Source organism: Cololabis saira, chromosome 8, assembly GCF_033807715.1.
Source record: "Cololabis saira isolate AMF1-May2022 chromosome 8, fColSai1.1, whole genome shotgun sequence".
Classification (NCBI taxonomy): domain Eukaryota; kingdom Metazoa; phylum Chordata; class Actinopteri; order Beloniformes; family Belonidae; genus Cololabis; species Cololabis saira.
The window spans coordinates 10,198,403-10,221,043 of NC_084594.1; the positions used below are offsets into that span (position 1 = coordinate 10,198,403).

The 22,641-nt window shown below is 39.9% G+C and overlaps 2 protein-coding genes across 2 annotated transcripts in view; one reads left to right on the plus strand and one right to left on the minus strand.

Annotated features, from left to right (window-relative positions):
• Window positions 1-6,244, plus strand: part of arhgap9 (Rho GTPase activating protein 9) — a 72,229-nt gene extending 65,985 nt beyond the window's left edge. Inside the window, exons 14-15 of the mRNA XM_061728240.1 lie at window positions 5,040-5,152; window positions 6,058-6,244. Of these exons, the coding sequence (XP_061584224.1) occupies window positions 5,040-5,152; window positions 6,058-6,244 (300 nt within the window). The remainder of the gene's footprint in view (window positions 1-5,039; window positions 5,153-6,057) is intronic.
• An 8,290-nt stretch (window positions 6,245-14,534) lies between these two features.
• Window positions 14,535-22,641, minus strand: part of LOC133449271 (zinc finger E-box-binding homeobox 2-like) — a 45,230-nt gene continuing 37,123 nt past the window's right edge. Inside the window, exons 4-8 of the mRNA XM_061728405.1 lie at window positions 21,922-22,115; window positions 20,888-20,999; window positions 19,123-20,633; window positions 17,999-18,182; window positions 14,535-15,428 (exon numbers count right to left, since the gene is read on the minus strand). Of these exons, the coding sequence (XP_061584389.1) occupies window positions 14,803-15,428; window positions 17,999-18,182; window positions 19,123-20,633; window positions 20,888-20,999; window positions 21,922-22,115 (2,627 nt within the window). The 3' untranslated portion in view covers window positions 14,535-14,802. The remainder of the gene's footprint in view (window positions 15,429-17,998; window positions 18,183-19,122; window positions 20,634-20,887; window positions 21,000-21,921; window positions 22,116-22,641) is intronic.

The window sequence follows — 22,641 nt, forward strand, 5'->3', positions numbered from 1 at the left end:
CAAAAAGAATGAAGAAAGGAAGGAAGGAAGGAAGGAAGGAAGGGAAAAAAGTAGGAAGGAAGGAAGGAAGGAAGGAAGGAAGGAAGAAGGAAGAAGGAAGGAAGGAAGGAAGGAAGGAAGGGAAAGAAGGAAGGAAGGAAGGAAGGAAGGAAGGAAGGAAGGAAGGAAGGAAGGAAGGAAGGAAGGGAAAAAGAATGAAGGAAGGAAGAAAGGAAGGAAGGAAGGAAGGGAAAAAGAATGAAGGAAGGAAGGAAGGAAGGAAGGAAGGGAGAAAAGAGGAAGGGGAAGAAGGAAGGAGAGAGCAGGAGTAAAAGAAGGAAGGAAGGGAAAAAAGTAGAAGGAAGGAAGGAAGGGAAAAAAGAAGGAAGGAAGGGAAGGAAGGAAGGGAAGGAAGGAAGGAAGGAAGGAAGGAAGGAAGGGAAGGAAGGAAGGAAGGAAGGAAGGAAGGAAGGAAGGAAGGGAAAAAAGTAGGAAGGAAGGAAGGAAGAAAGAAGGAAGGGAAAAAAGTAGGAAGGAAGGAAGGAAGGAAGGAAGGAAGGAAGGAAGGAAGGAAGGAAGGAAGGAAGGAAGGGAAAAAAGAAGGAAGGAAGGAAGGAAGGAAGGAAGGAAGGAAGGAAGGAAGGAAGAAGGAAGGAAGGAAGGAAGGAAGGAAGGAAGGGAAAAAAGAAGGAAGGAAGGAAGAAGGAAGGAAGGAAGGAAGGAAGGAAGGAAGGAAGGAAGGAAGGAAGGAAGGAAGGGAAGGAAGGGGAGAGCAGGAGGAAAGAGGAGAATTAGGTAATTTTGACCCAAAGACAGTACAAGGGTTAAGGAGTTCCTCTGTCGCAATGGAAGACCCTCACAAAAGGACAGAGACGAAGAAAGAAAGAAAGAAAGAAAGAAAGAAAGAAAGAAAGAAAGAAAGAAAAAAGGAAAGAAAGAAAGAAAAAAGGAAAGGAAAGAAAAGAAAGAAAGAAAGAAAGAAAGAAAGAAAGAAAGAAAGAAAGAAAGAAAGAAAGAAAGAAAGAAAGAAAAAAGGAAAGAAAGAAAAAGAAAACAGGGTAAATTCCCGTTGTTAGCAAGGTGAAAAAATCTCCCTCCTCGTAACGTTTCCATTTAAATCGGACCACAAGAGGGGGTAGTTCCCTCATGGGTCCCGGCCGGGGATGCTTTGGTCACACAGCCCTCGGAGTATGCCAGCGCTGTACCAGGATCACGCTGTTGTTAAGTTTGGGTCCCTGTAAAGATGAAAAGGCTGGCGGAAGATGAATGGTGTGCAATGTTCCGCGAGCCAGTTCCTTTTACAGTACATAAAATGTGTGTTTTTTACCGCCTATGGTTTTTCCTTCCACTTCAGGGGGGTGAGCGTGCGTGTTCTGAGGCTGATGTTTGTGCCAGGGTGTGGTGGGCCCCATGAATTTGTCAACTCTGTGTCTTTCTGTCATTTTTTTTTTTTTTTTTTTTTTTTTTTTTTTTTTTCCGCCCTCTCTCTCTGTAAATCCTTACTCTCCTCGTTCTGTTTCTCATTTATTATCACTCTTCTCAATCACCTCCTCCTCCTCCCCTCCCCTTACTCTCTCACTGTCTCCCTCTCCTTACTTCCTCTCTCTTATCTCACTCTCTTTTAATTCTCCCTTTCCTCTTCTCATCCCCTTTTTTTTCCTTTTTCTTTTTCCTTCTTTCTCCCCTCTCTCCGCTCTCCTTCTTGCCTCGAAGATCCCATGGGAGCCTTGTGGTTCGTCCTGCTGGAAGGCATACCAACACCACCGCCGCCACCGCTGGAACCTCTCTTTCTCTTTCTCTCCCTCCCTCTTTCTCTCTCTCTCTCTCCGTGCGCCCTCTTCCTCACTCATGTCGTTTTTTTTTTTTTTTTTTTCCTCTTCCCTCTTCTCTCTCCCTTTTTTCCTCCTCTCTTTTTAATGTGGAAGTTTTGAGCAATTGCTGGCTTCTTCTGTGGCTTGGTGGGAAATGGCATTTTTAGAAGAATGCCTCATGCTGTGGCTTTAAACCATTCCTGAGTCCCCCCCGGTCACACACACACACCACACACACACACACACACACACACACACACACACACACACTAACATTACACAGCCCGTGGATTTAGAACAATGCAGCGCACAAATCTAGCATGTAAAACCCTCATGCATGTACATACATGACCATGCATCAAACCCAGGATTTTACTGTCACATCCACAAACAGGTTGTTCTCGTTCTCGTTTGTAAGACGTAAAAATGTCTGCTTGACCACAAGCATGACATGACACTGCCGTATGGGCGGTGAGCCGTTTGTTTCGATGCCTGCAGTCCCAAAAAGCCATGTTAGCAAAGCAGCCCCTAAACACCAAGTCCAGATGAGGCTGTTGAAAAGGTTTGTTAGTGTTCATACGTTCGGTTACGAGCGAAAGAATTAAGACAAAAAAACGCCAGCGTCAATGTTAGTTATGTCCGTTATGAAGGGGACACGACTGAGCGGAGCAACTTTTATGACGCTCCATTCAAGAGCGGTTTAGACATTTCACTCGAAGCCACAAACATCAACTTCACGGTGGCCCTGGTGGAAATGTCAGGGATCACCAAAACAAGCGACGTCCGTCCGTTTGGAGCTGCGAGGAAAAGTCTCCGCCCGACTCTGGAATGACGAGGATTTTTCTACATTCGTGGTCTCATCTGTGTCTGAGCCCCAATTAAATGTAAAAACAATGTATTTAAATCAGTTGCAGATTTTTTTAAGAAAGAACTTTTCGTGGCTTGAGTGAACACAGTCCAGTCAGGGTTGAGTTTTCAATCATGGCAACTGTTTTGGTTCATGGGTATTTTTCTCAGATGTCTTGACCGAACAGACGTCTTCACGTCGTGGAAAAGCATCTCCGTTGATTGGGCTTTACAGAGCATTCGCTTTTCTTCTTCCTCTACCGTCCAGTTATGGATTTACCAACCTTATCCTAGGGGTTTAGGTCATGTACTGCCGATCAGATGTAATGAAACAAGTTTGAAGTCTTTCCTCCTCCAGCAGATGTGAGGTGTCCAGGCCCGAGGAATCAAACCGTGTTTCCAAAGAGGTTTATGTATTTGAAAAGTTTTTTTTTTTTCTTTTAAGTTCTCAAACACAATTACTTTAGTTGAAACATCCCTCTGCAGATGTTTTTCTGTTACTTTTTAGGTTCTTTTCTACTCTTAACCCTTTAATGCCTGACGTACTGTATGAATAAATACACAGAAAATATTTTTTTAAGTCTTTATTATATAATCAATTAAAAACAGCCTCATTTTCATCTTTAACGGTTTCTAGATGATCATTTTTTGCACTATTAACAATTAAGTTTTTTTTCTTTTTTATTATTATAATTTTTTTAAATGTAGATATTTGATTATTATGGTGCTGTGTCCCTGTTGGAAAATGGATGGATGGAGGGTATGTAGGGATGGGCGGTATGGACTAAAAAATGTATCACGATAATTTCTGGCATTTATCCTGATAACGATAAAAATGACGATAAAAAAATACCAATTCAACTCCACCTTTGTAACTATAAATCTATCACCACATTCAGTCTTGGAGCCAAAACACTGCTCTAAAAGATACTAAATACTACTAAACTACACTAATGGGAATTTATCTTTCTTCTTCTTTCTTTCTTTCTTTCTTTCTTTCTTTCTTTCTTTCTTTCTTTCTTTCTTTTCTTTCTTTCTTTCTTTCTTTCTTTCTTTCTTTCTTTCTTTCTTTCTTTCTTTCTTTCTTTCTTTCTTTCTGGCTCATTTCTTCCTTTCCTTCCTTCCTTCCTTCCTTCCTTCCTTCCTTCCTTCCTTCCTTCCTTCTTTTCTTTCCTTCTTTTCATTCTTCTCCTTCCCTTCCTTGCTTCCTTGCTTCATTCTTTTTCCCTTCCTTCCTTCCTTCCTTCCTTCCTTCCTTCCTTCCTTCTTTTCTCCCTTCCTTCCTTCCTTCCTTCCCTCCTTCCTTCCTTCCTTCCTTCCTTCCTTCCTTGCTTCATTCTTTTTCCCTCCTTCCTTCCTTCCCTCCTTCCTTCCTTCCTTCCTTCCTTCCTTCCTTCCTTCCTTCCTTCTTGCTTCATTCTTTTTTCCCTTCCTTCCTTCCTTCCTTCCTTCCTTCCTTCCTTCCTTCCTTCCTTCCTTCCTTCCTTCCTTCCTTCCTTCCTTCCTTCCTTCCTTGCTTCCTTCATTCTTTTTTCCCTTCCTTCCTTCCTTCCTTCCTTCCTTCCTTCCTTCCTTCCTTCCTTCCTTCCTTGCTTCATTCTTTTTTCCCTTCCTTCCTTCCTTCCTTCCTTCCTTCCTTCCTTGCTTCCTTCCATCCTTCTTTTCTCCCTTCCTTCCTTCTTTCTTTCCTTCTTTCATTCTTCCTTCCTTCCTTCCTTCCTTCCTTCCTTCATTCTTTTTTCCCTTCCTTCCTTCCTTCCTTCCTTCCTTCCTTCCTTCCTTCCTTCCTTCCTTCCTTCCTTCCTCCCTTAAATCATCTTTACACAAAAACATCATCAACAGGAATTTATCGTTTTTACCGCGAGATGTCAAATTCTTACCATGGGGAATTTTTTGGACGGTTTATCGTGAACGGTAAAATATCACCCATTCTTAATGGGATGGTACCGTAGTCTCAGAAATTCATGTTTCAATTATTGAATATCATGCATTAAAGGGTTAAGATTGCAGTGTGTGCCCTCGTTGTGATTTCCACTCTTCGAGAGTATTTCATCAGTCTTGATTTACTCTTATTTGTAGACACTTTGTCTCACTGTTGATGTAGGAGCATTTTTTGCGTCCTTTTCCTCTGTCGCACATCTTTTACACTCCCGAGTGTCAGGATTCCAAGGAAGTATAGCTCATCAGTCGATGTGAGTTTTCTCCGCACATGCGCAGCACACCTCTCTCCATAGATGCCGATGTCCTGGAATGCTGTCCTCCATGTGGAAAACATTGTGTTTCTGCAGAGAGAGGACCACGTTGGCCGTGTGTGTGACCACAGCCAAGTACAATAGATTTATTATACAATGCTGTGAGTTGTTATGAAGCAGGCATCATCCACACTGACCGGTCTGTTGATAGGAGTGCACACTGTACAAACGTTGCATTCCTCTACGGGGGAGAAATAAAGCCCCGCACAAACCCCACACTTCCAATCGCATCTCCTCACCTGGAACACCTGACTCTAGAGAGAGGTCAAAGGTTTAAAAGTGCAAAGAATTAAAGGTTTTTAGGTGTCGAAGTAAGAAATGAAAAGTGCTTGACGGCTCAGAATTTGGTTAGATTGTGTTTTTCGCAGAGGTGTCAAGTAACAAAGTACAAATACTTTGATAAACTTTGGTTATCTATACTTCACTGGAGTAATTATTTTTCAGACGACTTTTTACTTTTACTCCTTACATTTTCACGCAATTATCTGTACTTTTTACTCCTTACATTTAAAAACAGCCTTGTTACTCTATTTCATTTTGGCCTTTAAAAGAAACTATCCAGTTAAATTGCTCCATCCGGATAGAGTGAATTTGGTTGTGGTTGTTTCAGATGTTCTTGTCCAGTTTTGTTCTTACATCCGTTCCCTCAGATTCCTGCAACTAACTTGGATGTACATTCCAATAAAGGTTAGGATAAATGATAACATGCCTCTGAAGTTTGACTTTTTGCACCATTACAATACTTATAGACAACTAGTCATCATATCTCCTGCTCTCTGAAACACATGTTAATGCTCAATAGTACACATATATGCTTCTTTAATATATTTGCATTATACTAAGATACATTCATTTTCAATGGCTTTTGTCCTTAATGGCTTTTTTCACCCTTACATTACTTTTACTTTTATACTTTAAGTAGTTTTGAAACCAGTACTTTTATACTTTTACTTGAGTAAAAAACTTGAGTTGATACTTCAACTTCTACAGGAGTATTTTTAAACTCTAGTATCTATTCTTCTACCTGAGTAATGAATGTGAATACTTTTGACACCTCTGGTTTTTCGTTAATTGGAGTTGACAACATTTCAAAGTTTCTTCATGCAGAGCTTTTCATTTTTAATATTTAAGGTGCCATTAACTCTCCAATTTTTTTGTAATCCTCGCAGAGTGTTGGAGCGTTCGGACTCCAACAGAATGACCACCCAGAACATCGGTATCGTGTTCGGGCCGACGCTACTGCGCCCGGAGCGGGACAACGGCAACATGGCGGTGAATATGGTTTACCAGAACCAGGCAGTGGAGCTCATCCTCAGCGAGTTTGACCACATCTTCGGAACGAGAGGCTTCTCTTGATCGTTTACGACTGGGAGGAGGAGGAGGAGGAGGAGGTGGCGGCTCAGCGTGCTCTGCCAATCAGACATAAGCATAAGCATTGCAGCAATGCCTGTACGCTCATATGCTAGAAAATGGATTTCACATCAAAAGATAATTACGGGGGTAAAAACAAACCAGTACAGAAAAGCTGCTAATCATAACATCTGGCCTTTTTATATAAAGCACCGTTAAAACAATAATAGGAAAAAAAAAAAAAGTCAATTTTAGCTGCAGTACTTCTTCCTTTTGAGTGCAGATGTGGCGCACAGCTGGAGCAGACGCCTCGTTGTCACTTTCCACTTAATGTTTCAGGCTTGATCCAAATGAGTATCCCTCAGCCTGCCCAGCTAGCTGTGCATTTACTCAGTTATTCATGAAGAAACCGGAGGAGGAGCGTGTCTAAACGTAAGCACTGATGAAAAACTCAACAGCCATCTCACTGTGAAAACACGACTACCAGCATGTTTGTGAGACATACGGACAGATCTCACCTGGAGCGTCCGTTTGATGTACTCCAAATAGGAAAAGAAGCAAGCCAGGCCGCGTTAACCTCCCTGCATCTCCGCTGACATTACCCAGTGTTTATACGGAGAGGTTTTGGGAGTTTATTTGAGAAATATCTCTCTGAAAGTGTGATTTTATTGATGGGATGAATGTGCCAACTGGGCGGCAAATGATCCTTTTTTAGTAGGCTACTTTTTAGTGTCGACCCTCCGAGCTTTCCATGTTGTACAAATTTAAATCTGCCTATTTTTATTAGTGCAAAACTTCTTGTTTTAAGTTAACAATGATGAAGCTGTAAATATGTGAAATACTGTCTTTGTGAAATTATTAGTAGCACTTTGCATAAAGTGTTTAACTGCAAATATTAGCCCAATTCAAACTGATGCATTTGCTTTAAATGTGAAGATTACGCTGTTAAACTGTTACTTGAACCTGATTGTTACCTCTCCTCTAATAAAAAACATGTGAAACAACCAACGTGATCTTTTTTTTGTGATTTTTTTTCTTTCGCAGGATGTTTCTGTCAGGTTGTTTGTATCTAAGGACAAGCTGCGTGACAGATAGTGGAGATGTGTGGAGATATGTGAAGCCTCAGAAACCAGGCAAGCAGAGGCATCCCCTGTGATTGGTGCAAACGCTGCTTTTAATAACAGAACAAAAGGGGAACTGGAAATGCATATGTTTTAAAAATGTGGACACCCCCACCACCCCCACCCCCCCTTTTAAACACACACACAAACCCTCTCACTTTGTGGCTTTGGTAATTTTATATTGACTGTGGGTTTGGCAAAAGACAAAAAAGAGCTAAAAGGCGGCACTGTGGGGGGGTGGGGAGTGAGTGGGCTTAAAAGTTTTATTAAATGTATTCCTTCATTTTTGTGTTTGTATCATTTCAAGTCATGTGAGCTTGGTTGGAAGGGCCCAGAGCTGCGTGTAGCTGATTAATGAGGAGTTGTCTTAACTTGAAACCACGTCCACTGCCAAGGACATCCTTAAATTTGATTGACTCCCGAGATATTTTCAGTTTGAGAAGACAAACCACACTTGTTTATTTGATCCAAATGCATGTGTGTGCAGTTTATATCAGCGTTTACATGTCCGTCCCTCAGTCGCAGGGCCTCGCCAGATGCGTCTCCATGCATTATTATTATGCTGGATGGCAACATTCATTGCGTTAAACGAGGACGACCTGGAAGCGCTGGTGCGTTCAATGTTTCACGGGTTTTTTGAGTCGTTTGTTTGGTTCTCGCTCAGTTGTAGGCAGAGCTGGGTAGAGTAGCCAAAAACTGTACTCAAGTAAAAGTACTGTTACTTCAGAATAATATGACTCAGGTAGAAGTAAAAAGTAGTCATCCAAATAATTACTTGAGTAAAAGTAAAAAAGTACTTGGTGAAAAAACTACTCAAGTACTGAGTAACTGTTGAGTAACGTCTGATTTATTTTTTTAACACAACCATTAAAACAGACAAAAGTACAAAATAATCATCTTCAGGCAAATTAAATCAATAAAATAATAAAAAATAAATAAAATTAATACAAAATAAATAACTTAAATTAAAATAATCTTAAAGTAAATTCAAGTACTTTAATAAATAATAAAATGAATAAAAGAATAACAGAATAAAAAAATTAATTAAGCACAAGTAGCACATTTCAAGCCTTTGTACTTTTCTTTTTTAACCAGGCAGAACTAGAACAAGCCCATGAACTCATAGAAACTCTGTGTGTGTTTGAGTCTGTGTAAATGTGACAAAACATGCAAAAACAAACATTTTTCCCAAAGAATCACCCAGTGATGTCATGAGATTGACGCGTACACGGATAAAAGGGATAAAAGAAAAGTAACAGCTCAACGTAGCCTAATGTAGCGGAGTAAAAGTAACAGTTTCTCCTTCACAAATCAACTCAAGTAAAAGTAAAAAGTATAGTGATTCAAAACTACTCCTAAAAGTACAACATTTCCCAAAACTTACTCAAGTAAATGTAACGGAGTAAATGTAACTCGTTACTCCCCACCTCTGGTTGTAGGGGCTGGAGACATTTTTCTGTCAATAAAATAACTGCTGCAGTGTGAGCTTCGTGGTGTCTTTTATTCCACTTTGGTGTGACGGTGCAAATCAGCCTCTTAAATTGGATGCAGACACAAAATAAAGGAAAACACCCTCCTTACCCCCTCCTCCCTCTCCATCACCGCCGCCGCCGCTACCTCTTACATCTCTCTGTTTGAAACAATGAAAAATCACTAATTGTGTTTCATGTCGTTAAACATGAGCAAAACAACGGCGGCATTGCAAAATGATGCAGAAAAATCCCCTGCGACGCATTTTGCTTCGCACTTGGAGCGATGTAACCACCTTACAGTATTTTACCAAACCATTTTGCAGCTGTAGCTGGTTATTTTGTTTGCAGCATCAGATGAACATGATTTTCAGTCTGGGTTGTGTTCATCAAAGCTGTAGACAGACATAAGTCAGAAAGTTGGGAAACACATCTGTTATATGTTTCACACCCAGATAGTTGTCAAAACAGTTTTCATGATTCAAACCTGCATTGGCAAATTTTAAGAGTTTAACTACTTGTAATTATTTAATGGGTTTAATTTATATATATATATATATATATATATATATATATATATATATATATATATATATATATATATATTTTTTTTTTTTTTTTTAGAAAATTTTAAGAGTTTAACTACTTGTAATTATTTAATGGGTTTAATATATATATATATATATATATATATATATATATATATATATATATATATATATATATATATATATATATATATATATTCATTTTGTTTGGTAAAAGTTTATTTTTTTCCTTTTTCATATGGCCTACTGTGAGTAATTTTGAGTAACTAGTGTAGCAAAGGAGGTCACAGCGCTCCCAATTTGGAGAATCAGGTTCATACCTCTGAGCAAAAACCATGTGCTGGATTTTTAAAAATGTATTATTATAATTATATAATAAGTTTAGCATCAAATGGTGACATGAACTGGGTCTGTGTGATTCATGCCTTTTTGCAACACGGTGTGGAAACATGAATGTCCTAAGAGAACGTGGCAAAGAAAACTAACCGTCTGGTCTAAAAGTGATGTGGTGTAAATATATCTGATACATCATTTGGTTTAATCGTTTAATGTTATGGATACACTGCATACTTTTAGGCTGTTATAGAGAAAAGATGACTTTCATGAATGAATCAGAGTGAAGAGTGAGATCTTTTGATGAAAGCTCCAAATCGGAGGTCTTTTGTTGTACAGTGTGAGGAAGTTGGCAAAGGCGTCTCACGCCTCATGACCAAAGATCTGATCGAGTTAGAAATCTTTGTTTATTGACGTGCCAACTATAAAACTAGATTAAATATCTATGAAGGCTACTTGCTGCTTCTTCCTAACCACGTTGTTGATTGTTTACTGTCAGTACATGGTGATAAGACTATGGTGGTTGTCTGAGACTGAACTATGAGTTATATGTGGTGATCTTGCATGATAATAAAATGTAGGCCTATGAAGTATGAAATGATTTAGATTCTTGAGTTATTTTAGCTCTGAGCTTAGTTCCCATCCAATAAATTATCTAATTAATTGATTATTGATTATCAGAGCTCCTCCCTGAATCTCCAAACTGAGAGATGTGAATAAGGTCCAACTTTTGCGTTTCCATTTGGAAGCCATCGCAGAAGTGCAGTCCCATGAATGAGCACCAGGAGCTGGCTCCAAAAGTGAGTCCATTTCCACTGACTCCAACTTTACAGCAGAAATAAACACACTTCCAGCCTGCTACTGCAAGTAATTTTGTTTTATTGTTGTGTGGCTAAATTTCAAATCCATGACCCCTATTTACTTGAACTAAGAGAATGTCAGATCCAGGTCTGGGTTGGCCTGGAAGGGCAAAGGTGGTTCAGCTCAACCTAGGGTTGCCACCCGTCCCGTAAAATACGGAATCGTCCTTTATTTGAGAAAAAAATGTTGCGTCCCGTATTGAACTAATACGGGAGGCGATTTGTGCCGTATTTTCATTAACTTTTACACCATATTCTAGTTGAATTATTTAAATAAATTTACTTTTACACCATATTCTGGTTGAATTATTGAAATAAATTAACCTTTACACCATATTCTAGTTGAATTATTGAAATAAATTAACTTTTACACCATGTTCTAGTTGAATTATTGAAATAAATTAACTTTTACACCATATTCTAGTTGAATTATTGAAATAAATTAACTTTTACACCATATTCTAGTTGAATTATTGAAATAAATTAACTTTTACACCATATTCTTCACCTGTAGGCTATATTATGCATCTGGGCTGATGTGGACATACGTAGCATAGGAGGCTATTTCAGTTGCTAGTATGGTTGTCTGTCTGTACAGTCATGCAAGTTCAATGCTATTAAAGCACTTTAAACTTTAAATCAAAGCATTTTGTTTTTTCATATAAAATAAACACATTTTTATTCAGTTTAGAAGTTTCAGGGCTTTTTTTTGGCTCCTGCGCTGCTGAAATCAGGGCGTCCCTTATTTCTATTTCTGAAAGGTGGCAACCCTAGCTCAACCGGTCTTTGTTTCAGATGACATTTCGGTAGCAGGAACTGAAACAAGGACATGTGAGGACAATTAGCATCAGAGCTAAGCATGAGCTAAGCTAAAATAGCTACTTTTGGTAACTGAGAAAAAGTTGGCGTGTTATTTTGCCCGTTTTAAGATTAACAAGGTTGGATTGAGTCTACTCCTGCCAAGATGGCATCAATCAGAGAAAATAGGGCTTTAAAGTCACTTTTCATTAATCTGTGTATGACATCACATCAGGCTTTGTCCAATTCTTCTCATGCACGCTAGTGGCTGTGAACGCTGTCTGACGCAGGTCAGACGCTAACCAGTCACATATTATTTCTTTCTTTCAGAATCTTCTCACATCATTTATTTGACTTGTAGATTAATTGTAGGTAGAATGAAAGATGAGGCATATTAGGGAAAAGTTTTTCTGCCGACCGCAGTTCCACATCTGTATCTGCGTTCACAGCTGTTGCTGGAAATTGAAACTTATGACTGCAGAGCCCCCGTTCAGAAAACCTCCTGCTCATGCGTGAGTCGTCGAGAATGACACCCATAATTTCCCACCCATGTTTATCACAAACGGGACTTCAGACTGCATTTCAATAAATGGCACTTTTAATACACACCAGCCGCGCCGTCCAACAAACCTGCCACCGTCAGTCGCTGCCGTCACACTTGGCTTGACACCGCTGATGCGTTGCATCAAGTACATGACCTTTGTCACCTGCTAATGTCTCAATTAACCTAAAGTTCAGGGTTTAAAATATCACTAGTGCCTCTCGGGCAATTCATGCCCCTGCTCCACACACACACACACACACACACACACACACACACATAGTCTCATAACAGTAACGCAGGCCCTTTTGATGAATCATCATGCAAATAGACAGAGCCACAAAAAACACGGTAATAAAGCACTCTGGCGACCTTCAGTGTGATGGAAACTGTTTACTGTGATGGGAAACTGAGCGACCCAGGCCACAGCCAAGCTTCAATTCTACCTCATCCGCATGTCAGAGCTTTTGTTGAAATATCAAGAAAGCCACAATGTTTTATTGGTCTTTCAAAGAGCCTTTTCAGTTCCCTCCTGTTTAAAATTACCCAAATCTTATGTCATATCTACTGTACCTTTAAAATGTAAATGTATCATCATCAACACATTGGACTGGTATGTAAAACCTTTTAATTTTTTTTATTTTTCTCTGAATAAATCTGCATTGTGAGGTCATAAATCAGGACAAGATGGAAAAAATATGTCTTTTTTAATTAGAAAAATAAATGAAATAGAAGATTCTGGTGACAAATTATTTACAGTTTTATTACAAACATCCCAAAAAAATATATAAAATGTTAATACAAAAACAAGTTGCTTGGGTGTGAGGACAAATGACAAACAGCATGTAATATAAAGTGTGGGGAAAGAGAATGAAGGTAAAATACATTATCACCTGTTCTTTGGCCTGAAAATTACAGGTAAGTAAATGCAAACCTAACAGAGGTTGGCATCTCACACGTGCATATCTTTGGCCATAAACGCACAAACACACTCGCACAAACGTACTGCTATTATGACCGTGAAGTGTCCTTGGCGCACGGTATGCACGAATGCTGCAAGCTTAGTCACACCTCATGCACCAACCTCTTATCTCATCGTACCAAGGCTTTGTCGGATTACTCACAGTGTCTGAGTATATCTGAGGCACTTTTCACGTTGACTACACCGCAGTCAGAAAGAGGAAGTTAAAATTGATATACGCGTCCTGAGTCTTGGCCCCTCTTGCCACACCTCAACAGAAAAGCAAAAATGTGTGACAAATTATTATTCCAGCGGTGTAAAAATAGACTGTGGCACATGTAAATTATTACGAGAAATGGCGGCAATTTTAGCACTACGTGAAATCAGGCAGCTCTCTGATTAACAATCGAAAAACACTGAGAAGGTGCAACCTGTGGACATTGACTTCATCTTTTCAATACAGGAATATAGTAATAACCGTCCATTCAGACAGGTATTCATTTATTTAAAAACAAAAAGAAAAGGTGCAGTCCACTGCTCTTTGGTTAAGCAATAAATAAACAGCCACCTTCTAGTCGTTCCTCTTTTTACTCCTCACTTATAGCATTAAACACTGAAGCCACTAAGCACCTTAGTTGACCTGAAGAAAAGAGTTGGTTATACCTTTTGATTTCACAGCATAAAGTATAAAAGTCCTGAAATCATAAACTTCAACTGCATATGATGCTCACATGTTTTGAGGCAAAGCAATGGCTGCATGTGCATTTTAACTGAAACGTGTTTACAGTTAGTTGTGTGTGCATGTGCGTATATATACTGTATGTATATATATATATATATATATATATATATATATATATATATATATATATATATATATATATATATATATATATATATATATGTATATATAAAATGTACAAAACCAAGGTATCTGTTAATATGACTGAATCTTTTAGCTTTCTGAGTCTTTTGATCCAGTTAGACCAGGGGTCGGCAACCCGCGGCTCTAGAGCCGCATGCGGCTCTTTAGCGCCGCCCTAGTGGCTCCTGGAGCTTTTTCAAAAATGTTTGACCTTTTTTCCCTTTCTTTCTTATTTTTTTCTCTTTTTTCCTTTTCTTTCTTGTTTTTTTCTATTTTTTTCTTCTTTTTTCCTTTTTTTCTCTTTTTTCTTACTTTTTCCTTTCCTTTTTAATCTCGATATTTCGACTTTTTTCTCAAAATTTCGACTTTTTTCTCAAAATTTCGACTTTTTTCTCAATATTTTGACTTTTTTCTCTCGACATTTTGACTTTTTTCTCAACATTTCAACTTTTTTCTCGACATTTGGACTTTTTTCTTGACATTTCGACTTTTGTCTCAAGATTGTACTTCAACATTAATCTTGACATTTCAACTTTTTTCTCGAAATTTCGACTTTTTTCTCGAAGTGCATAATGAATGTTTTTGGTCCAATATGGCTCTTTCAACATTTTGGGCTGCCGACCCCTGAGTTAGACAGTTTGTACTGTCAAAGTATTGCAGATGAACTTTAAAAAAAGAAAGAAAAGTACATTGACAAAACAGAATTGTTTGTTTTGTGCAACAGGCAACAGCAACAGCAACAGCAGCAGCAGCAGCAACAGCAAGCATTTAATGTCACTCGGTTTGTGACATGACCTCAGATGAGTGGAATAAAAAACATTCAAAACAAACAACACTGAAGGTAAGTCAAGTGTATTTGACATGATAAAATACTGAAATCTGTATTGCCACAAATATTTTTTTGTATCGTTATATTTAGTTTAAGGCCATGTATCCTTTGGTTGGTCTGTGCATTTCTTCTTGCTGTAAAACAAGAAAGATACCCAGCAGAGCTATTATATATGTAAAAAAAAAAAAAAAATCTTAATATTTACATTTTTGCAAGGTAACAGCTAGTTAAAAATCACCTTAAGTTTTTATTCTTGGTAACTCTTTTATTTCTAGGTTCATTTCAAATGTGTTCAAGTCTTCATTCTGGTCCTCGCTATCTCTGTTGTTCTCTTCGTCATCAATATGTTTGTCCATGTTAAAGCTGTTTGTCTGGTTCTGCTCTGCATTCTCCACCGTAGGTGAGTCCTTCGTAGCGTTACCTCTCAGCTTATCTGCTACCTCTGACAAACTCACATGCCCCTCACAAACTTCATCTCCCTCTTCTTCCTCCTCATCCTCTTCCTCCTCCTCTTCCTTGAGCGCGTCCAGAGCTCCGTCCAGACTGGAGTCGCTAAGAAAGGAGTGGGCAGTCTGGGTGTCGTCCACAGAGAGAGGGGCGTCTTCGGTGAGGCTGCCCCCCAGGTGATTCCCTGCCCCCGGCGTGAGGGGCATCTCCTCCTGGTCCTGGTCTTGATCCAGGTCTTTGCTGCAGTACGCGTAGCGGTGGTTCATGTGCTGCGAGTACGAGCCTGAGTGGGAGAAGCGCTTGCCGCACTTGTCACATTGGTAGGGTTTCTCCCCGGAGTGCAGACGGCTGTGTTCAATCAGGTGGTGCTTATGCTTGAAGGCCTTGTTGCAGATCTTGCACTCATGAGGACGCTTGCCTGTAAACAACACATATACATTTATTCCTCCTCTACAAAAAAAAATAAGCAAACACATAACATTTTTTATAAGTAGTAGTTTTTCTTTAACAAAAAAGGTCCTCAGAGGAACCGTGCTCATAGTTGTTTACCGTAACGCTGGAATCAATGAAACAGGGAGCCTGGCTCTGTCCAAAAGCAGAGGTGGGTAGTAACGAGTTACATTTACTCCGTTACATTTACTTGAGTAAGTTTTGGGAAATGTTGTACTTTTAGGAGTAGTTTTGAATCACTATACTTTTTACTTTTACTTGAGTAGATTTGCGAAGAAGAAACTGTTACTCTTACTCCGCTACATTAGGCTACGTTGAGCTGTTACTTTTCTTTTATCCCTTTTATCCGCGTACGCATCAATCTCATACCATCACTGGGTGATTCTTTGGGAAAATGTTTGTTTTTGCATGTTTTGTCACATTTACACAGACTCAAACACACACAGAGTTTCTATGAGTTCATGGGCTTGTTCTAGTTCTGCCTGGTTAAAAAAGAAAAGTACAAAGACTTGAAATTTTATGCTACTTGTGCTTAATTTATTTTTTTATTCTGTTATTTTATTTATTTTATTATTTATTAAAGTACTTGAATTTACTTTAAGATTATCTTAATTTAATCTATTTTTTATTAATTTTAATTTATTTTATTATTTTATTGATTTAATTTGCCTGAAGATGATTATTTTGTACTTTTGTCTGTTTGAATGGTTGTGTTAAAAAAATAAATCAGCGTTACTCAACAGTTACTCAGTACTTGAGTAGTTTTTTACTTTTACTCTTTTTACTTTAAGTAATTATTTGGATGACTACTTTTTACTTCTACTTGAGTCCTATTATTCTGAAGTAACAGTACTTTTACTTGAGTACAATTTTTGGCTACTCTACCCAGCTCTGTCCAAAAGTAACAACATGTAACAAACAGCACCTCTAAAATCTCACTAATAAACAAAAAAAGCCACTTCTCCAATGTGAAAAACCCAAGTGTAAATGTGACTGCTTGTGGCCTTTCGTGTGAGTCATGGGCTGGCCTATGACACGTTACCTCACGTAACACAATTTGTTGTTTTAAGGGTTTACTACTTTTAAGGATTAAATCAAAAATCAAAATTGTCTTCATGTTAGAGCAGTAAAAGTAACTTCTGGCAGATGTTGTTACCTTTTGGAAAGAGCTGTGTCCCGTTTTCTCACGTCTGTGCTTCATCAACTTAACTAGCTGTTTACTCCATATTTTGCTTACAGACATTCAAACTGAATTAAAGCAGCACAACGTAACTTTCAGCTTTTGTTGAGTTTGGCGGTTCCTTTGGACAAAAGCGGTAGTGCTTTACCAGAAAGAACACTACATTTCCCATGAGCACCAGCGTGTACTGCCGGAAAACTCCTGTCCCCGTCGTGTGCATTTGTTTTGATTGCGAATGAAGACGGGACGGACTTTCAAAACTACTTTTCTGTTTCACCAAGTGAACAGACGGAAGGCAAAATAAAAGATGTTAAACTGCTGGAAAGGAACTGGAATTTACCAGGATACCTTAAACAAGGAAGCCAGGGAGCGGTATATGGAGAAAATAATGATCATTAACGGTTTGGGTTCATATGAAATCCTTACTAAAGAGTGGAGCTCCAATCAGGACTTACTGCTGCAGTTCTGCACAACCGACGTCTTAGGCGACCTTGTTTAGGAGTGTTTGGCAGCTGCTTTGGTAAATGTTTGACTCGCCATGTGTTTCAATAAATTAGTATAATAGTACAACATACAGTACATGTTTTGTATTACTCTTACTTTTCTTTTCTTTTTTTTGACTGCTATATTATGTTGAAGAGGCTCCGAGGCGTGAGCAATATTTTTGTTTTCCTCGTGAGATTATTTTTTTTCTTCTGCAGCTACAAACGGAGTTAATATTTTTTCCTCAACAAACTAGTTTTATCTGATGATTGGGGTTAATTGCACCGCAGAGAGCTGGCCAGCAACTGCGTTTAGCTCGAGAAGTGGGGAATAAAACCTGTGTTTTGATCCGACCCCGGTCTGTGTGAGTGTTTGTTTGTGGTTTACTGTGGAAGGTTATGTTTGGTCGTTACAGCCGCGATCCAGCCGAGCCGACGACTCTTTGTTATGTCAGGTACTCGGCCTCCGTGGTTCTGCCTCCAAGCAGGAAAGCGGTGAAAAGTTAAACCATTAGCGATCTTTTCCCCACGTCTGTTATGTATGGAGCTGCTGCAGCTACAACACAGGAACGGGTTACCAGCTTCTGCTGAGCTCTGCGCCCCTGCCAATTTTCGTCTCCACTACGAATCGGGAAGGAGGGGGAAGTGGCGTATGCCGTAAAGCAGTCAAAGCCGTAAAAATTTGTAGTTTTTTAGTGTGGAAGGGTTCCTACCATGCACCTCAAAGTTATGATATTAAGGTGGAAAAGTTACATAGTGCTGCTTTAATTTCTCCCAAAATGCAAACATTTTCCTTTGACAATTCAAATATTTTGGTTATCTCAAAATTAAAAAGCGAACATCACACGTGAGTGCGACTGCGAGCGAGTTTCGTACCCGTGTGCTCGTATTTGTGTCGGAGCAGCGAACTGCTCTTCTGGAAGGTTTTTTCACAAATGTCACAGGCGTAAAGTCCCTCGTCCGTTTTCTTCAGCCTCTTCCTTCCCGGTGCTCCTTCTCCCTCAAAGCCGTCATCGATTAGAGAGAGGTAGTCCACAGCGGCTCGGTTTAACGGATCCCCCTGCGAGGTGAAACGATCAACAACCACAGCTGTGTGTTATGTAGAGGTTTGGTGATGTGAGACAGTTTGTCAGGCAAGTTTATGTTATTCAGGTTAGATTAGATCAGGGGTCGGCAACCCAAAATGTTGAAAGAGCCATATTGGACCAAAAACACAAAAAACAAATATGTCTGGAGCCGCAAAAAATGTAAAGTCTTGTATCAGCCTTACAATGAAGGCAACACATGCTGCATGTTTCTATATTAGTCATAACTAGGGGAAGATTTTTTTTTCATTATGCACTTCGAGAAAAAAGTCGAAATGTCGAGAAAAAAGTCCAAATTTCGAGAAAAAAAGTTGAAATGTCAAGATTAATGTTGAAGTACAATCTTGAGACAAAATTCGAAATGTCAAGAAAAAAGTCCAAATGTCGAGAAAAAAGTTGAAATATTGAGAAAAAAGTCGAAATATCGAGATTAAAAAGGAAAGGAAAAAGTAAGAAAAAAGAGAAAAAAAGGAAAAAAGAAGAAAAAAATTCATTCTGCATGTATCTATATTAGTTATAACTGGGGGAAGATAGTTTTTTTCATTATGCACTTCGAGAGAAAAGTCGAAATGTTGAAAAAAAAGTCGAAATGTCAAGAAAAAAGTCAAAATGTCGAGAAAAAAGTCACAATGTCGAGAAAAAAGTAAAAATTTCGAGATTAAAAAGGAAAGGAAAAAGGAAGAAAAAAAGAAAAGAAGAAAAAAAGAAAAAAGAAGAAAAAAAAAGAAAAAAGGAAAAGAGAAAAAAGAAGAAAAAAAGGAAAAAAGAAAAAAAGGTCAAACATTTTTGAAAAATCTCCAGGAGCCACTAGGGCGGCGCTAAAGAGCCGCATGCGGCTCTGGAGCCGCGGGTTGCCGACCCCTGGATTAGATCGATTATTATCCGTTCAAACCTTTAAAGAAAAAGCATGCTCACCATTAAAACTTGCTTCTCTTGGTAGATCTTCTTCCATGCAGTCTCTATATCTGCGTCCATCATGTAAGGCATAGGAGAGAGAAACCCAGTGCTGTTGGCCGTCTGGCTGAATGGAGCTGATGTCGAGCCATCGTGCATTGAAAGCCCGACGCCAGGTTGGCTGAAGATTGGAAAACCGTTGTATAAAGAGCTGGGAAACACCGGAGGCCCGGCCCCGGTGAAGACCGGGTACTGGTGCAGGGGCAGGTGTGAAGGCGGGCTTGGTCGGCCAAGCTGATGGGACCCCAGCTCTCTCCTCTCTCCTTTGCCTGAGATGCCATTTGGAGTTCTTTTCCTCCCACTTTGATCTGAGAGGTGTTTAGGCAGGGAGAGGTCCAGCGGTTCATTCTGTACAAACCAGGGGCTGTCCGGTTCTCTCTGGGGCGAGGAGATCTCAGGGGGGCAGCTGGTGAGGTCAAGGCCGGCCGGCGAACTAAATCCCGAAGAGTGAACTCTTCTTCTGCCACGAGGTGATGATAGTTCCGGGGAGTGGTGTATCAGCGGACTTGGGCTTCCCTTTTCTTGGCTCGACCAGTACATATGCGAGGATAAGGCATCGTGGCGGGGTGGAAGAGAATGCATCGCAACCAAAAGCTGTTGCGGGGCAGAATGCCAGCCGGGCTTCTGCAGTGGCGACTTGTTTCCGCAGACGCCATTGCTGACCTCAATGCCTGATTTACTGTTGTCTGGCTGGAGAAGAGATCTGGGGAAGAATAGAGGTGGTGAGGAGTGTCCTTTCTGGTGAAAGCCTTCAGGCACTTCCACCGCTTCTCTGTTGATCTTGCAGAGGTAGCGCTCGTGCTGCAGGAGGACCGCAACGTTGGGGAAACGCTGCATGCACCAGCGACACGTCACTCCGACCACGCCTCTCTCGCCTTCACCTGATCTCCTCCTGTGAGGCGACACCTTCTTCTCAGGCCTCCCCCCGTTGTGGACCACTCTCCTTTCTTCCACATCTTCTTTATCCATAGCTTCATCTGTTTTTACATCTCTGTGAAGCATGTCCTGCAGCATTTGCCCAAACTTGGCCCCGGAGTGGAGATACGGCAGCAAGGACGTCCCTTTTACCACACCGGCCCTCAAGGGGAGATCCGGCAACGGATCCCACAGTCTGACCAGGTCCGCCTCGTTGGCGAAGCTCGGGGTGTTCTGCTTGAGGCTGTGCAGCAACATCTGCTGAGGCTCTAGGGGTATTCGCCCCAAAGGACTGGTGTTATTGTCCTGGTTCTGCAAAGCCAACGCAGCAGAGCCCTTGTCATTACTGGATCTACCCCTGCCAGCAGAGGGAGATGTTGAAAACGGGTGGTGGTAGGAGCTTTGACTATGTCCATTAAACGCTCTGTTGGCCACGCCGGCGTTTCCCCCGACATGACCTCCACCACTAAGGCACTTTTTGCTGCTTAAATGGGAGCTGTAGGACCCGGAGTGAGAGAAACGTTTCTTGCAGTTGGAGCACTCGTAAGGCTTCTCGCCTGAAAATGAAAAAAAAAGGGTACACATAGAAGAGGCGTTGGTGAAATCATGCAAAGATTCATTTGAAAATACCTCCATAGTGGTTGTGATCTTTGTCCAAAAAACTCTCTTGCCTTCAGTTGAATTACGTTAACTTTTTTCTTTTTTCTGTCATCACACCAGTGTAGATATAGTTTCACTCCATATAATTCTCACAGTAAGTGAAGGTTAGCGCCACAGTGGAAACAGATGTTTAAATGCTATTTTGTCTCACCGCTGTGGATGCGGAGATGCTCTTTGAGGTGGTGTTTGTACTTGAATGCTTTCCCACACTCCAGACATTTGAACTTCCTGGTTTCCATTCCTTGGTCCAAAGAGATAGAACTCTTGGATGACAGGATATCGTTATCAGCTTTGCACCGCAAAACATTTAGGAAGCAATTTCAAGATGAGAGGAACTGTAACTATCACTTCAATGAACAAAGTAATCCAATAAAACACATGAAGGGCCGTTCAAATCAGAGGTGGGTAGAGGAGCCAAAAATTGTACTCAAGTAAAAGTACTGTTACTTCAGAATAATATGACTCAAGTAGAAGTAAAAACTAGTCATCCAAATAATTACTTGAGTAAAAGTAAAAAAGTACAACCATTCAAACAGACAAAAGTACAAAATAATCATCTTTGGGTAAATTAAATCAATAAAATAATAAAATAAATTAAAATTAATAAAAAAAAATAGCTTAAATTAAAATAATCTTAAAGTAAATTCAAGTACTTTACATAAAATACATAATAAAAATAAAATAACAGAATACAAAAATAAATTAAGTGCAAGCTGCACAAAATTTCAAGCCTTTGTACTTTTCTTTTTTAACCAGGCAGAACTAGAACAAGCCCATGAACTCATAGAAACTGTGTGTGTGTTTGAGTCTGTGTAAATGTGACAAAAGATGCAAAAACTTTTCCCAAAGAATCACCCAGTGATGTCATGAGATTGACGTGTACGTGGATAAAAGGGATAAAAGAAAAGTAACAGCTCAACGTAGCCTAATGTAGCGGAGTAAGAGTAACAGTTTCTTCTTCACAAATCTACTCAAGTAAAAGTAAAAAGTATAGTGATTCAAAACTACTCCTAAAAGTACAACATTTCCCAAAAAGTACTCAAGTAAATGTAACGGAGTAAATGTAACTCGTAACTACACACCTCTGGTTCAAATGCAGCCCTTCATGCCAGTCAGTGATATATCAACACAATATGCTTCATTGTAGTTGAAAATGTCATTTTCTTTTCTTATATCTCATCTCACCTTGTCCTGTATTTGGTTGTGGAGTGTTAGGTGTCGCTCCATCTGGGATCTAAGGGTAGCCGTGTATCCACAGAGTGGACAGACCATGTGACCCCCCTCCCACTCCTGACAGTATTTAACATGGTCCCTCAAAGAGGCTCCTCGCTGATACAGCCTGTGGCAGAACGGACAGGCCTGCTGGCTCCTGCCTGCATCTGGAGTCCAGAAAGAGGTGACATTTTACACACACTAATTCATTTTTTACATGTTCATTAAATATATCCATTCATCCATTTTATAAGCCACATTAAACTTTTCATGACTGAGAAGCCTTAGAACTATCTCACCATGCGTGAGCACACCCTGGACAGAGTGCTGGCGTGTCACAAAACCAGCGTATCTAAAGAGGCAACCTGCGTTCACGCTCATACTCCAATTGAAAATACTCTTTTAGCTTTGTTTTTCGGTGCGTCTTTATTTTTAGTTCCCGGGGAGCTGCAGATGCTGGTAGTGTGTCTGTATTAGGAATGGGCGATATTTTACCGTTCACTACCGATATACCGTCAAAAAAATTCCCCACGGTAAGAATTTGTCATCTCGCGGTAAAAACGATACATTCCCCTTGATGACGTTTTTGTGTAAAGCTGATTTATGGAAGGAAGGAAGGAAGGAAGGAAGGAAGGAAGGAAGGAAGGAAGGAAGGAAGGAAGGAAGGAAGGAAGGAAGGAAGGAAGGAAGGAA